The following is a 17807-nucleotide window of genomic DNA, read 5'->3' as shown; positions in this document are numbered from 1 at the left end:
TTATAACTAAATATAGCACTCTATAAATGGATTAATTACGGTGACCGTTTGCTTTTCACAGCTGAAAAAAACGTCTTTTTACTTACAGGCAACAACTATTGTTCTGACAGGCATCGACGGTTCACTTGGTTCTCCAAAGCCAGCTCTGTTCTCGGCAAGGACACGGAACTCGTACTCGATGTCCTCGGTGAGACCGGTGACTTCGTAGCTGAGCTCGGCTACGGATTTCTTGGACGCCCTGACCCATCTCATCCCCTTTTTCTCCTTCTTCTCAACACAGTAACCTATGATGTCACTTCCTCCGTCCTCAGCTGGTCTCCTCCAGGTCACAGTGGCTGAATGTCCATCGACTTTCTCCACCTCCGGTTTAGATGGTGGACCGGGAGGACCTACACACATAGACAAAAGAAATACATTCATGGATCTGTATTCTTCTCCCAGAGACATTTCTTCTTTAAAGAAATTAAGCACAAATGTAGGATGTAAGAGGACTTAAGGAACATGAACTAACAGCACATACCGAATCTATCAACCATCTTGACTGCCTCAGAGTGGGAGGGCTCACTGGCACCGTACTGGTTAACAGCAGAGACTCTGAAGAAGTACTCGTTGCCCTGGATGAGCTTGTTGGCCACATAGTGACAGTCGATGACCTTTTCTTCCAGGATGGTCCAGAGGAGGCGGCTGGTCTCTCTCTTCTCCAGGGTGTAATACTTGACGGGAGAACCTCCGTCCTCGGTGGGAGCTGTCCAGGTAAGAGTGACCTTTTCAGAGGAGACGCCGCTGGCTTCGATGGGTCCGGGAACACCAGGAGCATCCAGAACTGTGACCTTGACGGTTTCTTCTTTTACACCGAAGGGATTGCTGGCGGTGATGATGTACTCCCCAGAGTCCTTCCTGCCGGCGTACTTGACGTACAGAGTGGACGAGGTCGCGGTGGTCTCAATTTGAACAAGATCAGAGGGTTTGAAATACTTTCCTCCCTTTGACCAGCATGAGGTCGGCGCAGGTTTGCCTAAAATGCTTGCGGCAGTGATGACGATAGTGTCGCCGGCTCGGACAGTCAGACCCTCCTTCACTTGAGCTTCGATGATAATGGTTGGGGCGGCTGTTGGACAAAATAGGAAAGACTTTATTTATCATGCCAAGATAATCATTGAAGGTATACTGAAATGCGAGACAACATCCTAGTGCTGGTTTTATATCTCACCATATTCATCTGCGCAGATAATAGTGTCCGTCTGCTCGGAGGGCGGGCTGAGAGCGCCGGCGGAGTTCTTGGCCCTGATTCTGAACTCATACTTGCAGCCCTCCTGCAGATCGGTTACAGTGAACGCAGGATCCACAACATTCACGTTGTTGGCCTTCACCCAGATCTTAGAGGGAAGGTCGCGCCTCTCAACGATGTAGCCCGTCAGTTTATGGCCGCCGTCAAACTGCGGCTCGGTCCACTGAAGGGTCACAGTGCTTCTGGTGATGCTGATCACGTCAGGTTTCCCGGGGGCATCTGATGATGCAGATATTAAAACATGAAAGCATTGTTGCATATTTTTACAGACTTAGTATTTAGTAACTTGTTGCCTACTTACCGATGGGATTCAGGGCCACGTGTGGATCGGTGGGAGCGCTGGGTCGGCCAATGCCGGCCATGTTGACCGCCATGACTCTGAACTCGTACTCCAGACCTTCAGTCAGCCCGGTTACCTTGTGTTCCCTCATCCTCAAGGCACTTGGGCTTGACCTCTTCCACAACATACTGTTCCTCTCCTTGAACTCAACATAGTAGCCTGAATGTACGACCGAGGGCGGGGGGGGAGAAACCATATTAAGCTCACAGACACATCATATATATAGAAATTAAAGTTATATAAGAATCAAAGATTAACGCGAATTAATCTCACATTAGTACTTAGTCAAGTATTTAATACTCTTATCAAGCTAGTCTGACCTGGTTGCCTCCGATGGATTCATCAGGTTTACTAGTTTCATATGATACCAGTATCTTCACTTTAGCTTTAAAACTGAGCCGCTACAACCTCCGAAAGCTCGATTGCGTTAATGCGTTAAAGAAATGAATGGTATTTGCGTTAATTTGCGTTAACGCGTTATTATCGTGCCCATCAAATAATGTAAGACAAAATAACATGGATGTTTGACAACAGGCAGGTGAAGTGTTCAAACTGATCTGCACCTGTGATGGGAGATCCTCCACTCTTCCTGGGGTCAGACCAGGCCAGGTAAGCGGAGTTGTGGCGCATGCTCATGACCTCAGGTGGAAGAGGAGCATCTGGAACGTCTGTAGAAAAACAGCGATATCGAAACCGTCAGGACAAGCTCAGTTCTGAAGTTCAACACTTCAACATTCAGCCTTTTAGATAGTCACTCACTGAAGGGATGCTTAGCAACGAGGGAGTCGGACTTGAGTCCCTCTCCGACGCCGTACTTGTTCTCAGCAGAGACTCTGAAGATGTACTCGGTTCCCTCATGGAGACCGGTCACCCTCATGGTGTTGGTCTCCACGGCGGAGGACACCGTCACCCACAAGTTGGTGATGAAGTCCCTTTTTTCCAGGATGTAGTTAGTGATCTCTGAGCCACCGTCATCTTTGGGAGGAACCCACTTCAGTGTCGCGCCGTCGGCAGTAACATCTTTGAACTTAATGGGTCCAATTGGTATGCCGGGTTTACCCACCACCCTGAAAGGAGACGGAGGATTGAATGCCTGGATATGGCTGAAACTAGCATAGCGTGACCCACTTTGAGTCTTCATGTTGTGTTATATTCTCTGAAACACCAGTTTGATTTGTACCTGATGAAGATGGTGGACTCCTTGCTTCCGGCGCTGTTCCTCAGGGTGATGGTGTACTTGGAGGCGTCGCTCCTCTGGCAGTCCCTGATCAGGAGGGTGGTGTTGACCGCAGAAGACTCGGCGCACACTCGGCCGCTGTCGGTCAGGTTTTCCTCGTCTCCCTTCTTCCAGGAGACCTTGGGCGTAGGTTTGCCGATGATTGGGATCTTCAGACGGACGGTGCTGCCCTCCTTGGCGATGTAGATCATGTTGGGCAGCTCCCTCAAGTCACAGTTGGGATGAACTGCAGAGATGAGGCATTGAGTAGTTAAAACTCTATTTAACGGTTATCAGTTCAATATTCAGAGCAACAACTTCTCTGTGCTCAGCATAGCCGGCCGTTCGTTACCTCGCATGGTAGCTGGATTCTTACGATGTCACAATATCACACGAAAAATCCACCTTGTCAGGCTTCAAGTAATGCGTTTGTGTCTGGACCGATCAGCGTCCTGTGAGAAGCTACTGCAGATAGGGGGCGTGGCTTAGGTGTGCGAGACGACACTGAGAGTCGTTGAATCAACAACGGCGGCTCCTAAAAAGGTTAGCGTAGCTGCTGCGACAGCATCGGTTCTATTAGAGCTGGAGAGGATTTCTTCATTGAAAGAAGAGCAAGGAACGGCACGGAAGGCTTTTCTAGATGGAAAACATGTTTTTGCTCTTCTTCCAACTTGCTTCAGCAAGAGTTTGATTGACAGGTGGTTCATCCAATCACCTGCCAAGTATTTTTTGAAAGTGCCCACCTTTTTCCAAACTGCTTGCTAAATGTCAGCCTCTGTTAGCCCAGGTTAGCTCTGTTAGCTCTGTTGCTGTTGTTTGCACTGATGCGCTGTTAGCACCGTTAGCTACTAGCCGCTGGCTCAGCCGCCGCCTTGTTGAGAGCCGTGTGGAGGTAATGAGAACCTTTAAACACCTCCTGAATAGTTGTTTTGTCAGTAAGTTTTCGAGGCACTTACTGATCGTGTCCTTGGCGGCCACCACCAGCTCCTTGGCGGCGCTCTCTCCTGCGTCATTCACAGCCTTGACTCTGTAGGTGTACTCTCTGCCGTCCACCAGGTCCTTGGCGCTGTACTGCAAGTTCTTGGCCCTCATCAGCTCCTTGTACTTGTCGTCGCCGTTGAGAACCTCCAGCACGTAGCAGATGATGCGGCTGCCGCCATCGCTGAGGGGTTTCTTCCAGCTCAGCGTGCAGGAGTCTTTGGTGACCAGCAAAGTCTTGAAGTCCATGACAGGCCCCGGCTCCTCTGGAGAAGCAAACATGAGTGCAGTCAGTACGATGTTTGTGAGAACAGAAAAACAAAAGAAGCACAAAATCATGAAACCCACCAGATGCTCTGACTGAGTCGGCCGTCTCGCAGCACTCTCCGGTGCCCAGCTGGTTAACCCCCGACACTCTGAAGCAGTAAGACCGCCCGGCGTCCAGGTCCGGCACCTTGAATGCGCACTTGTCGCAGTTGTTGGAGATGATGGACCAGGCCTTCCTCTCAGTGTCACGCTTCTCCACAATGTAGTGGGTGACTTCAGAGCCACCGTTAATCAGAGGAGTGTCCCAGTAGATGGAGGCGCTGTCCTTACAGGACTCCTTCACCATCAGGTTGACCGGTGGACCGGGTGTATCTGCAGAGACACAACAACACATTAGAAAATCCAAAACATCTGATGATCCCGGGTCAGTCCGTTTCTACAGAGTACTTATCAATGCAAACAAACTGAGATGAAATAATGAAAGTCCTTCACTCACCGAGAACCTTGACCACGATGGTGTACATCTTGATGCCAGCCGTGCTCTCCAGGCTCAGGATGTATTTACCGGCATCGTATCTGTTGACGCTCTCCACCATCACCAGGGTGTCGGTGTTACTCGATTTGATGACGATGTCCGGGCGTTCCTTGATGTTGGTGTTCATCTTGGCCCAGGTGCTCTTGGGAGCGGGAGTGCCCTTGATGATGGCGTGCAGCCTCATGATGGCGCCAGCGCGCAGCTCCAGACCCGCCTTCAGCTCCGCACTCAGCTCCGCCTGGGGAGGAACTGCAGGAACACAACACAGAGGATAGTTTATGATCTTATTATTACAGCTGCAAAGGCCTAAATGTTGGACGTAAGAAATGAAGCAAAAACTGCTGTTTGTGCTCTTTTAAAATAAAAACCAGGGCTATCAATAGATTAAAATAGTTAATCGCGATTAATCTCACATGTTGTATCTGTTCTAAATGAACCTTAAAGGGAGATTAGTCCAGTATTTAATCCACTTATCAACATGGGAGTGGACTAATATGCTGCTTTATGTAAATGTATGTATATATTTATTATTGTAAATCAATGAACAACACAGATCAATGACAGATATTGATCCAGAAACCCTCACAGGTACTGCATTTAGCATAAAACAATATGCTCCCATCATAACATGTCAAACTGCAGCCCAACAGGCAACAACAGCTGTCAGTGTGTCAGTGTGCTGACTTGACTATGACTTGCCCCAAACTGCATGTGATGATCATAAAGTGGGCATGTCTGTAAAGGGGAGACTCGTGGGTACCCATAGAACCCATTTACATTCACTGATCTGGAGGTCAGAGGTCAAGGGATCCCTTTGAAAATGGACAAGACAAGTTTGGAGCGTTATTTAACCTCTTCATGACCTCCTAGTCTGACCTGGTTGGTACCGATGGATCCATCAGGTTCTATAGTTTACTATGATACCAGGATCTTCATTCTAGCTTTAAAACCGAGCCGTTACCGCCTCCAGAAGATCGATTGCGTCAAGTTGACTGGAAATACACCAGGACCCTGATCTGGGCTAACATGACGGTAACTATGAATAAGCTCCAGGTTCGGGCCGGTTGTGTACCTCGGTATGTCGTCCATACTGTGTTCTACTTACACTCCTACAGAAACTAAATAAATGCAGTTCAAGACGTTGAAGCCATACGTACTGATGATGTCCTTGGCAACATGCGTGCCGGGTACTTCTACCGGTTCACTGAAGCCAATCTTGTTGACGGCAGTGATGCGGCACTGGTACTCGGCCTTGTGTATGAGGTTCTGGATGGCGTAGCTGGTCTCCTGCAGGTTCCTGGGGACGTTGCAGCGGACCCAGTTCTCGGCGTCGGTCTTCTTGCACTCCACCAAGTATCCAATGATGGGGCTTCCGCCGGTGTTGGCGGGGGCGGTCCAGGCAAGGCTGATGGTGCTCTGGGTAGTGTCGGTCACACCGGGGTTCACAACGGGGCCGGGAGGAGCTGAGGAAGAGCACATTAACACAGGTTAGTTTACTCTCAGAGAGCCTAACAGTGCAGGTGTTACTCTGAGGTTACGGGACGTACTGAGAGGATTCTGTGCGGTGGTGGCAGCCGAGGGCTCGCTGGGTTTGCCAACCCCGGCCATGTTGACGGCACTGACTCTGAACTGGTACTCGGCTCCCTCCGTGAGGCCTGTAAGCTCCAGGCTCCTCTCCGTCATAGGCTTCCTGTTCATCTTGATCCAGTTGATGTCCTTGGTCTCTTTCTTTTCCAGCATGTAGCCCAGGATGGTGGACTTTCCATCATCGGTGGGCTCTTTCCAGCTCACGGTCATACGATGCCTGGCAACGTTGGTGATCACCGGGGCCTCGCAAAGGCCAGGGAGAGCTGGAAGTGACACAGAGTTCAGGTTTTAGTTAGATATTAAATCGTGTATTTCAAGTTTGAAATAAGCAACCAAATGTGGACTCATTGTGACAGTGAGCTGGTTTGTGTAGCTGCCACTCGTCATCGCTCTGACTGCTAACGTTCTTCATAACCACTGATACCACGCTGGTAATGACTCACTGAACGGGTTCTTGGCGATGACCGGGTTGGTGACGAGGGGGTCTCCGACTCCCCATGTGCTCTCAGCACGGATTCGGAACTGGTACTCGTGACTCTCAATCAGCTTCTCCACGTTGAACTCGAGGACAGGGCCCTTCACCTTGGCGGAGACCTGGGCCCAGTTGGCTCTGCTGGTCTCACGCTTGTCCACGATGTAGCTTTTAACAGGAGCGCCGCCGTCCATCAGAGGAGGCTCCCAGGACATCTTGATACTGGTGGCAAACACCTCCAGGTATTTGGCACTGGCAGGAGGTCCGGGCACGTCTGAGGAGACACAGAATAATAAAGGACTATGAGCATGTTGATGGTGAAGCTGTGAATAGCTCATAGACTGTGAAAGGTAGAGTTTCCCAACAGAAAAAATGGAAGCACTCACCGAGGACGTCGACCTGGATTTCGGCGGTCTTGGAGCCGCTAGCGTTCTCAGCCAGGATGGTGTAGGTTCCTGTGTGCTCCTTGGTGACCGCCGTCATCTCCAGCTGGAATTGGTTTCTGTGATGGCTGAGGGTCTGGCCTGCACCTGATTTCAGGCTGTCGTCGGCTCTCTTCCACGTCACTCTGGGCATCGGCTTACCGAACACCTCGGCCTCCAAGAGGATCGTGGCTCCGGCCTTCACCTTCAAACCCTTCTGCATCTTGGCGTTGAGCTCCACCCTCGGAGGAACTGTGTTCGTGAAGATGAGATAACAAAGTGTTACTACGACTCAGATCTGTGAGCTGAATGAAATACAGTAATGTTGTTGTTGTGACTGGTTTACCAGCCTGGTGCTCTCACCGTTCTCGGCACAGACCAGGATGGGGTCTGTGGGCTCGGAGGGTTTGCTCATGTTGACGGCGGTCTTGGCGATGACTCTGAACTGGTACTGCAGGTCTCTCTCCAGACCCGTCACCGTATACTCCTCCCTCGGGACGTTCTGGCTGCTGGTGTTGCAGCGTATCCAGGGGTCTGCTGGTACCCGCATGGCCTCAACATAGTAGCCAATGATCTTACTGCCGCCGTCGTTCTTCGGACGGGTCCAAACCAGAGTGACGGAGTTCTTGGTCACGTCCAGGATCTCGGGTTTACCTGGAGTGTCTATGACACAAATAAACACATATGCAAAAGTAAGGAAACAAGACTAAATGAATAAAATTAAGTTTGTTGCGTCGGCGGCAAACGTACCAACGGGCGTTCTAGCTGTGACAAAGTCGGTCTTCTTGCTTGGTTTGCCCTGGCCGGCCCGGTTAATGCCGGACACTCTGAAAGTGTATTCCAGGCCCTCGATGAGGCCGGCGCACGGGTACTCGGTGGTGCGTACGACGTTGTCGTTGGCCTTCACCCACAGTAAGCTGTTCCTCTCCTTACGCTCAATGTAATAACCTGTGATGGGACTGCCGCCGTCGCTCTCGGGCGTATCCCACGCCACGAACATACAGTCCTTGTTGGTCTTGTTGATGCGGCAGTTGAGGGGCTCACTGGGAACATCTGGTGACACAAAACAAACCAAATCAATATTGTCTGTCATGATAAAACCTGTCAACTTTAGACAGAAGCTTCCATCTGAAGCTAATTAAGGACCGGTGACACGTTTCAGTCGAACTTACCGAAGGGGAACCTTGCCACCATCCTGTCGGACTGAAGCGGGTCTGACACCCCGAAGCGGTTCTCAGCACGGATGCGGAACCCGTACTCCTTCCCGGGGATGAGCTTCCCAAGTCTGCAGCTGGTTTTCTGCCCAGAAGAGGTAGCCGTCACCCAGTCGCCTCTGCTCACATCACATTTCTCCACCACATAGTTGGTGATATTGCTGCCGCCGTCCTCCAGCGGTTTGTTCCAGGCCAGGGAGCAGGCGTCAGAGTCGATGTCGCTGATCACCACGGGGCCCTCGGGAGGACCGGGGATGTCTGAAACACAGAAAACTCAGCTTTAAAAAAAGTTTTTTTGGGGGCTTTTGCCTTTATTTAACAGAGATAGTGACAGTTATGAAGGGGGGATCGAGAGAGGATGACATGCAGCAAAGGGCCGCGAGTCGGATTCAACCCTAACCCGCCACCCCTAAGTACATAGGGCGCCCGCTTTACCAGGAGAGCTACTGGGTCGCTCGAAACATCAGCTTTAAACATGAAGAACTTCCATTACGGCCAGTAATTTGGTCTTCCATCTATCACCTTATTGTGGGTAACACTGACCTCTAATGATAATCTTCAGGGACTCGACCACCTTGGCAGAGCTGTTCTCAGCCACCAGGCTGTACTCTCCGCTGTCGGTCCTCGACACGTCTTTGATGATCAGGACGCACAGGTTGCCGGAGTGGTGCACGGCCAGACGGCTGGACGAGACCACCGCGTCCTCGCCGCGCAGCCACTTGCAGGTCGGGGAGGGTTTTCCGGAAATCAGAGCCTCCACTCTGAGCTTGGCTCCGGCTTTGGCACTCATCGTGTCTGGCATGACGATCTTTGGCTCCACTGCGGGGTGGACAACAGATCGGACAGATTATGTAGGGAAGCTGAGAGCAGCCTTGAAATAATAAATGGTGGTCCTATCTAGTGTTATTCCTGTATCATGTCACTGTTATCACCAGTACTTGTTAAGTCCTGATTGATCTCTAATAACTTACACATCTGTTCCTTGATCTCGGTGGGCTGCCTGGTCTCAGTGAACGAGCTCTGACCCATGATGTTCTTAGCAGCCACTCTGAACTTGTACCTCTTGCCCTCCTTCAGGCCGCTGATGCTGATTGACAAACCCTTCACAGTGGTGTAGGCGTTCCACACCTCCTTTTCAGGTTCGGCCTCCTCCTCTTCCACTGGAGGCGGCGGAGGCGGTGGAGGAGCTTCCTCTCCCTCTTTAACCTGCGACAGATTGAGCGTTGTAGATTCAAATTTACTGGTAATAATACGAAAAGAGCTTGAATTACAAAATTCTGTAAGATCACATATATTTGTAAAATGGCAGCAAGGTTTAGGATTTTTCTAGCACATGCATCTTCATTTCAGTTACCGAAGTACTTGTAGTACGATAACAAGACAGAAGACAATTTGAAGGTGAAAAACGCATCAACGATTGACTGAAGCAGTCAGAGAAGACGAACCTCCACAGGTGCTGGAGGCTCTGGAGGAGGTTTGACCTCGATGTATTCAACAACATAACCGTCAATCTTGGCACCACCATCGCTTGCGGGCTTCACCCAGCCGACCATGGCGTTGTTCTTAGTGATCTCCAGAACCTCGATCTTCTGACAAGGATCGGGCTTGCCTGAAAAAGTAAATCAGACAGGTGTGTTCAAGTGGTTCTAATGACGAAATTATGAAAAAGGAAACGAGACAACTGAGCACAGTGGGCTCTGAGGGTCTGGTGTGACTAAGAGACGATACGTACTGACGGGATCTGAGGCCAGGTAGGAAGTGGGTGTCACCTTGGGAACTCCAGAACCATACTCGTTGACAGCTGAGACTCTGAAGTAGTACTCGCTGCCTGGCATCAGACCGCTGACTTTGAAGGGAACCTTATCCATCAGAACTTCGGCCTTGACGGTCGCCCACGTCTTCCGGTCCATCTCGCGCTTCTCAACAACGTAGTGAGTGACTTCGCTGCCGCCGTCGACCTCTGGAGGATTCCAGGCCAGCATGGCCGATGTCTGTTTGACGTCACTAACTTCCAGATCCATCACAGGTCCCGGAGTGTCTGTCAGGAAAAATACAGCATGTCATTTTGAACACGGTATTTTAACAGAAGTAAGCACTTTTTTGTGATTGCTGACTGCAACTGAGTTAAACTAAAAGAAAACCAAGACTTACCCAGAACCTTAACGTTGACGAACACAGCCTTCTCTCCGGCAGTACTCTTCAGTGTCAGGCAGTATTTGCCAGAGTCGTTGCGGGTGCTGTCGGGAATGACCAGGAAGGTCATGGTGTCAATGATGTCGACTTTTCCCTTCCTGACCACGTTGTCAATGCCCATCCTCCTCCAGGTGACCTGGGGATGTGGTCTACCTCTGATGGTGGCACATAGTCTGATGGGACAGCCGGCTCTCACTGTCAGGCCCTGCTTCAGGTTGGCGTCCAAGTCGATCTCTGGTGCCTCTGTTGGTCAGACCACATCTTAATGTTAATCTGTAGTTCCTCCCTCATGTTACTGTGGGACTAATAGCTCATCTAGTTATCATAAAAACAATTAAAACTCAACAAAGTCCTCACCTAGAATCTCCTTGGGGATCACGCCACCCTCCAGGTCGCAGGGCAGGCTCATGCCCACCTGGTTCTGAGCCGACACTCTGAATTCATACACAAGCTGGTTGTCCAGACTTGAGACTGTGAACTCGCACACGACCAGCTGAGCTGCCACGTTGCACCTCTTCCAGCTGTCGTCTCCTTTCTTGGTGCTTCCCTGCGCCCTCATCTCCACAACGTAGCCGATGATGGGAGCTCCCCCATCTGATTCAGGCTTCGTCCAGCCCAGGGTGATGGTGGACTTGGTGCTGTCCAGGACCTTCATCTTGGTAGGAGGTGCAGGAGGCCCTGTGAGAAGAAGGAATAAGGATGTGTGTCTAAAACAATCCCACCACAAGCTGGATGTGTTAACAACAATTATTATTGGTTACATACCGACTGCGTCTTTGGCAGTGATGGTACGTGAAGGTTTGCTTGGGCTGCCGACGCCAATTTCATTGACAGCCTTGACTCTGTACTGGTAGTCGTGGAGGGGTAGGAGTCCAGTAACTGTGAAACGAGTTGAAGGGAGTGGATCCTTGTTGACAGGTGACCACCTAACAGCATGCTCTTCCCTCTTCTCCAACAGATAACCCGTGATTGATTTTCCGCCATCTTTCTCGGGCTCTGACCATTCCACAGTCATCTCCGTCTTAGCAATCTTGGTGACCTCTGGTGCCTCGGGAGCGCCAGGTACACTGAACTGTGTGCCGGCGACAATGGCTTCACTCTGCACCGCAGGGCCAGGACCCATCTTATTCTCAGCACGAACTCTGAAGATATACTCATTGCCCTCAATAAGACGGGTGACGTTGGCTTTGTTGGTGATGACGGCGTTGGTGTGAACCGACCACACTCCCCTCTTGGTCTCACATTTCTCAATAATGTAGTTGTAGATATCACAGCCGCCATCATCCTCTGGGACTTCCCAGGCCAAATGGCACCTGTCGATGGTGATACCAGACACCTTGAGATCCCTGATGGGGCCGGGTCTATCCAGTACATTGACCTTAGCGTGAGCAGAACCGGTTCCTGCACTGTTGGAGGCAGTGACAACATATTTACCGCTGTCAGTGCGCTTGGCGCCAGTAAGCAGCAGCTTCGAGAAGTCGGCACCAGTTTCAATCTGAAGCCTGGGGCCCTTCTTTATCTCCTCCGTGCTGTCATCTTTGGTCCATTTGACATCCGGCTGGGGTTTGCCCTTCACAGTTGCCTCAATAGGAATGGAGTCTCCTGCCTTGACCACGAGTGTACCATCCAGTTTAATCTTGATTTCTGGCTCCACAAGCTGTTCCTTAACCAGGACTTCAGGTGTGGTCACCCAGTTGCTCTCGCCTCCCTCATTCTTAGTCTGAACTCTGAACTGGTACATCTGGTTTTCGATGCACCTGTCAGCCATGAAGTAAGTCTCCTTGATAGCACCCTTGTGAAGCCTCTCCCACTCCTCAGCCTCCTTTGGCTTCTTCTCAACATGATAACCCAGGTTACGGCTTCCACCGTCATAGTCGGGCTTCTTCCACTTGAGGAAGCAGAAGGTCTTGCCGATCTCAGAGATGTGGAAGTCGATGGGTTCACCAGGCTTCTCAATGGGATCAACTGCCAGCACGGGTGTCTTGCTCTCAATAGGTGGACCAGCACCGATCTTGTTCTCTGCGCTGACACGGAAGAAGTACTCGCAGCCTTCAGTAAGAGGGGCCTTTAGCAAGCGCTTGGTGCAGTCATTGGAGACCACAGTCCATCCTCTCTGGCTGGGCTGACGGCACTCAATAATGTACTGAGTGATTTCGGTGCCTCCGTTGTCCTCAGGGTTCTCCCAGGACACCATGCAGGACTTCTTGGTCACATAGGCCACTTTCAGGTTCTGGATAGCTCCTGGTATGTCCAGGACATTGACAATAATAGTGGCCGTTGCCTGTCCACTGCTGTTCTTGGCGACAATGGCATATTTACCGTAGTCTGACCTGACTGCCTCATTGATGACCAGTTCACACAGAGGGTAGTTGTTGTTCATATCAATGCGTTTTTCCCGGGATAAGACTCTTGCATCCTTGGTCCATGTGATCTCTGGGTCTGGTCTGCCTTTCACCCTGGTGATCAAACTTACGATCTGACCTGCCCTGACAGTCAGAGAGTCGCGGCAGGAAATGTCAACAACAACGTCAGGGGGCACCAAGATGTCCTTCGCTAAGATAGTCTCGGCCAGATCCCTGGGTTCACTGTCTCCAACCTTGTTGGTGGCTCTGACGCGAATTCTGTACTCCATTCCTTCAATGAGGCCTGGCACTCTGTGGGCACACATCTTGATAAGGTCCTTGTTGATTCTGTCCCACTGGGCGGATCCTGACTTCTGAATCTCAACCACATAGCCCAGAACGGGACTGCCTCCGTCTCTGGTAGGCTTAGTCCAGCAGATGTCAGCATAAGACTTGCTCCAGTCCTTCAGTTTGAGATTGCCGGGTGGACCGGGCTTGGTGATGGCACGAGTGGCCTTGATGGGGTCAGAGGTGAGAGAAGGCGCGCTGATACCAGCAACGTTCTCAGCGAACACTCTGAACTCGTAGCTGTTGCCTTCACACAGGCCTGAGACTCTGTATCTGAGGTCCAGGACAGGAGTTTTGTTGACGCGGATCCACTTTCCTGTCATTTCTCTGCGTTCAACCACATATCCACTGATGGGGCTGCCTCCATCGTAGTCAGGCAGGGTCCACTCCAACGTCACAGCATTCTCAGTGATATCAGAGCACTCTGGCGGGCCTGGTGGACCAGGAGGGTTGAACATGTGCTTGGCAATAGTGGGAGGACTCTCAAGCGCTGCGCCGAGGCCAATCTTGTTCTCTGCTCGGACACGGACAACGTACTCCCGGCCCTTCTCCAGCCTGGACACCTTGGCCTTGGTGCTGGTGCCGCTGGAGCTAACCACAGACCAGGGCTCCCATGACTTCTTTATATCCCTCTTTTCCACCACGTAGTTGGTGATGGGCGTGCCACCATCATCTTTGGGCGGCCTCCATTGGATCATCATGTGATCGGGGGTGACCTCCATGATGTTGACGGGTCCGATGGGGATACCTGGAAGGTCCAGCACTGTGACGTGCAGGGCGACGGACTTGCTGCCTGAAGGATTGGCCACGGTGAGGATGTACTCTCCGCTGTCTCCTCTCTGGCACTCAGGGATACTGAGGACTGTGGAGAGTCCAGCAGTCTCAATGTGATAGCGGCCCTCCGATGTGATTTCCTTGTTATCGGTCATCCATTTGGCAGTTGGAATGGGGATGCCTATCATCTTGGCTGGCATGGCGATAGCAGTGCCAGCTTTGGCAACAAGTCCCTCAATAAGCTTCACATCTACTTCAATAGTTGGTGCCACTGAAAGAGAACAAAACAGCAACAATATGAGGATGTTTTTAGGCCTGTAGATGCGAAACAGAAACCGCATTTGCAAAAAGAAACAAAAGTTTCCTACATGTCTTTTCCTGGCACGTGATGGGGACGCTGGTGTCGGGACGGCTCACACCGATGGCGTTCTGAGCCTTGACCCTGAAGCGGTAAGTCTTGCCCTCCACCAGACCGGTGACGTGGGCACGTTCGTAGCTGACGGTCTTGAAGGTGACCCAGTCAGGCTGGCCCTCCTCCTGGTGCTCCACGATGAAGCCGGTGATGTCACTTCCGCCGGTGCGCTCGGGCCACTCCCACTCCAACCACACCTCTGTCTTTTCTGCATCAGTGTGGTGCAGGTTTCTGGGAGGACCAGGAGGATCTGAAAAGTGTCCAGGATAGAACCATTCATTGCTGATTATTCTTAGATTTTAAATTGTGGACTTATTTAAATACATCTTTCGGAGATGATGTGGCACAGAACTAGCGAGAGACTTTCTCAAACCCTAAAGAGTCGTTCTTACTGCTCCCAGGAGTTTTTGTTTAGGTTGTGAGAAGTTTGTTTCATGACAATGTACCACGTTATTTAGAACTGCAGATCTTGTGAATGACACTGTGGCCAATAAGAGTGGAGCCTTCAGGATTTGGAAGCTCCATGATTTACACAACAGAGTAAAAAATCATTTATTAGGGCCCGAGCACTGACTGAAGGTCGGCGAAGGCCCTATTGTAATTGGCCTGTTTCTTCTTCTTATTATTATTTTTAGGACAAAGTAATCATATTTTTGAGGGGCTAAAGGTGCTCGGAAAGTGAGCAAATTTGGCGCATGTATCAGGACTGGTGAAAAATTTGATATTTTCTGGGTCTCTTGCTCGGATGTGACAAAATGGCTCGATAGCGCCCCCTAACAAATTGCTAAAATTGAGCCCGTCATTGTGGTTTCACCTAGAAGTATGAAATTTGGCAGGTATACGTAACATGTTGAGATGTACAAAAAAGCCTCTTGGAGGTATACCGTAAACCCAACAGGAAGTCGGCCATTTTGAATTGATTATGTTATTTTGGGCTTTTTTTGCCATTTCCAGGCTCTGTTCTTTAACGAACTCCTCCTACAGATTTAACCCGATCAACGTCAGATTTGGCCAGTACAGTCTAAAGACCTTTGTGATGAAAAGTTGTCAAATCGTGAGGTTTTTTTAAAAGACGTTTACGTTGACGTGGCGGAGAATTTACATGATTCGCCATTGAAAGACAAACTGTTGTAACTCGACTGTACTTGATCCAATCTGCCCCAAACTTCACCAACTTCATAAGAGTCCAGGCCTGAGGACATCTACATGGCAATATTGACTCATAGTCATAGCGCTGGCAACAGGAAGTCAGCGTTATGTGACAAACATCATCTAATTCACATGAAATTTACAATGTGTGGTCTACACTTGGTAATGAGCAGCATAATGCATGTTTAGCGTGCATTCTCTAGCGCCACATAGTGGACACAAGAAGTGGTGAAAAATTGCAAAACGTAATTTCCTTTCCCACAAGACCCCCGCAGGAAATAACGTCTAACTTGTGCGTGCAGTGTCCGACGGTCACTGAAATGTACGGGTGTGTCGACCGACGTCCCGCAAGTACCCCCGACGTGTGGGAAAGTGCGAAGGCTGCTTGCGGCTTACATTTTTATTTCTATTTCACATAGTTATGACTTTTACTCACAGAGAGGTTCGAGAGCCTTGATGGGTGTCCTGGTCACCACAAAGTCACTCTTGCCAAACTGGTTCTCAGCAGCCACCCTGAACAGGTACTGGATTCCTTCCATCAGGTACATGGCCATCAGACTCAGCTTCTTATTGGCTGCAGCGACGGGCACCCACTGCTCGGAGGCCACGTCCTTCTTGTGCACGATGTAGTGGGAGATGACAGTGCCGCCGTTGTCCTCAGGAGCCTTCCACGTCAGGTAGGCCGACTCTCCGGTAATCTCAGAGATCACCAGGTCTCTGGGAGGAGAAGGCTTGTCTGGTGGAAACAAAGAGTAAAATTCAAATATATTCTAGATTCAAATATCATCTTTACTAATTGTTTGTTTTGTTCCAAGACTCATCAAATCCCAATATTGGTGTCGACGGGCGTTCCTTCTTACTCAGCACAAGCACGGCACAGGTTGCGGATTTCTTTCCGGCGGCGTTCTCCACGGTGAGGGTGTAGTTGCCCGAGTCGGGCCGGACACTCTTGGGGATGAAGATTTTGCTGCCACCGGCGGTGACGGCGACGGTGATGTGAGAAGGAACGTCGCCGTCGTTCTTCTTCCAACTGACGGTGGGTGTCGGTACCCCCTTAATGGTGGCGCTCAAGGTGATGTCGGCGCCCAGCATGCACAGGTGGTCACGTGCCATGTTGGCGTCCAGCAGCAACTCTGGCGCCTCTGTGGAGGGAAACGGGAATCAAAGCAAATCAGCAAAAAGCGTAAGTAGACATGTGTCATCTTACCCTGATCCTGACGGTTGTGCTCCTTAAACCTACTAATTCAGATTTTTTATTTCCAGCCCTGACATGGTATAGGTAGAGGTATTTACCAGTTCTACGGATATTTGGGTATTTTTTCTACAATTTAATAAAGATAAACTAAACTTAAAAATGTATTTGTTGTGGAAAAAGCTGTTGCCATGCAATAGATGAAAAACAAAGAGGAGTTATGGATGAACCTCTTACCCAGTCTGTCGTGGACTTTGATGGTCTGTTTGACGTAGGCGGGGTCAGATTTGCCAGCGGCGTTAACGGTGAAGATCCTAAAGTCGTACTCGTGTCCGTCGGCCAGGCCCGTCACCACGTAGTGGAGGTCGGGGCACTGCTCCGGGGTCTCGTTGGCCGGAAGCCACTCCACAGCGCCGGGCTTCTGGTACTCCACAAGGTAGCCCAAGATCCGGCCCTTACCGTCATGGCGGGGCAACTTCCACTTCAGGCTGACGGAGTCCTTGGTCTTATCGTAGGCCTCGGGGGTCACTGGAGGGCTGGGACGCACTGCGAGGACGACATATCAAAGATTATGAATTAAAAAAATTCAACCTTCGGTAGAAAACACAAGTAATGAAACTATGACACAAATAAATCTGAATATAGAATAAAGTCTTAGAAGATGAGACACATACAGTATGAGTAATAAATATATTTTGCGTGGCACTGACCGACGGGATCTTTGGCGAGGATGGGTTTGGAGGGTTCACTGGGGTCTCCGGGTCCCAGCTCGTTCTCAGCCATCACCCTGAACTCGTACTGGCAGCCCTCTATCAGGTCCTGGACTCGGTACTGGGTGGCCGGGTACAGCGGGTCTCTGGTGACTCTGGACCACCTCTTAGCACCGGGCTCCTTCTTCTCCAGGATGTAGTTGGTGATGGGCTTCCCGCCGTCGCGAGGCCGGTTCCACAACACCAGGGCGTTGGTGGCGTACACCTCCCTGACCGTCGGCATCTCGGGGGCCTCGGGGACTCCTGCAAGGGGGGGCCGCATTTAATTAAATTAAATGAATGAATTTCCTGAACTGAGTTTCGGAGAC

General features: G+C 50.5%; 1 protein-coding gene across 1 annotated transcript in view; it reads right to left on the bottom strand.

Annotated features, from left to right (window-relative positions):
- Positions 1-17807, bottom strand: part of ttn.1 (titin, tandem duplicate 1) — a 215177-nt gene that overhangs the window by 48464 nt on the left and 148906 nt on the right. The window contains 29 exon segments of the mRNA XM_037762617.1: positions 87-389; positions 521-1108; positions 1211-1507; positions 1590-1787; positions 2192-2296; positions 2388-2695; positions 2809-3091; positions 3801-4088; positions 4171-4461; positions 4586-4873; positions 5782-6087; positions 6172-6474; positions 6655-6957; positions 7070-7357; positions 7469-7768; positions 7856-8158; positions 8278-8577; positions 8863-9138; positions 9291-9525; positions 9765-9928; positions 10052-10357; positions 10471-10755; positions 10870-11190; positions 11278-14247; positions 14345-14638; positions 15974-16273; positions 16398-16679; positions 16967-17275; positions 17440-17742. Of these exon segments, the coding sequence (XP_037618545.1) occupies positions 87-389; positions 521-1108; positions 1211-1507; positions 1590-1787; positions 2192-2296; positions 2388-2695; positions 2809-3091; positions 3801-4088; positions 4171-4461; positions 4586-4873; positions 5782-6087; positions 6172-6474; positions 6655-6957; positions 7070-7357; positions 7469-7768; positions 7856-8158; positions 8278-8577; positions 8863-9138; positions 9291-9525; positions 9765-9928; positions 10052-10357; positions 10471-10755; positions 10870-11190; positions 11278-14247; positions 14345-14638; positions 15974-16273; positions 16398-16679; positions 16967-17275; positions 17440-17742 (11097 nt within the window).

This window comes from Sebastes umbrosus (genome assembly GCF_015220745.1).
Source record: "Sebastes umbrosus isolate fSebUmb1 chromosome 13 unlocalized genomic scaffold, fSebUmb1.pri SUPER_13_unloc_1, whole genome shotgun sequence".
Classification (NCBI taxonomy): domain Eukaryota; kingdom Metazoa; phylum Chordata; class Actinopteri; order Perciformes; family Sebastidae; genus Sebastes; species Sebastes umbrosus.
This window is presented reverse-complemented; position numbering and strand designations above follow the sequence as displayed.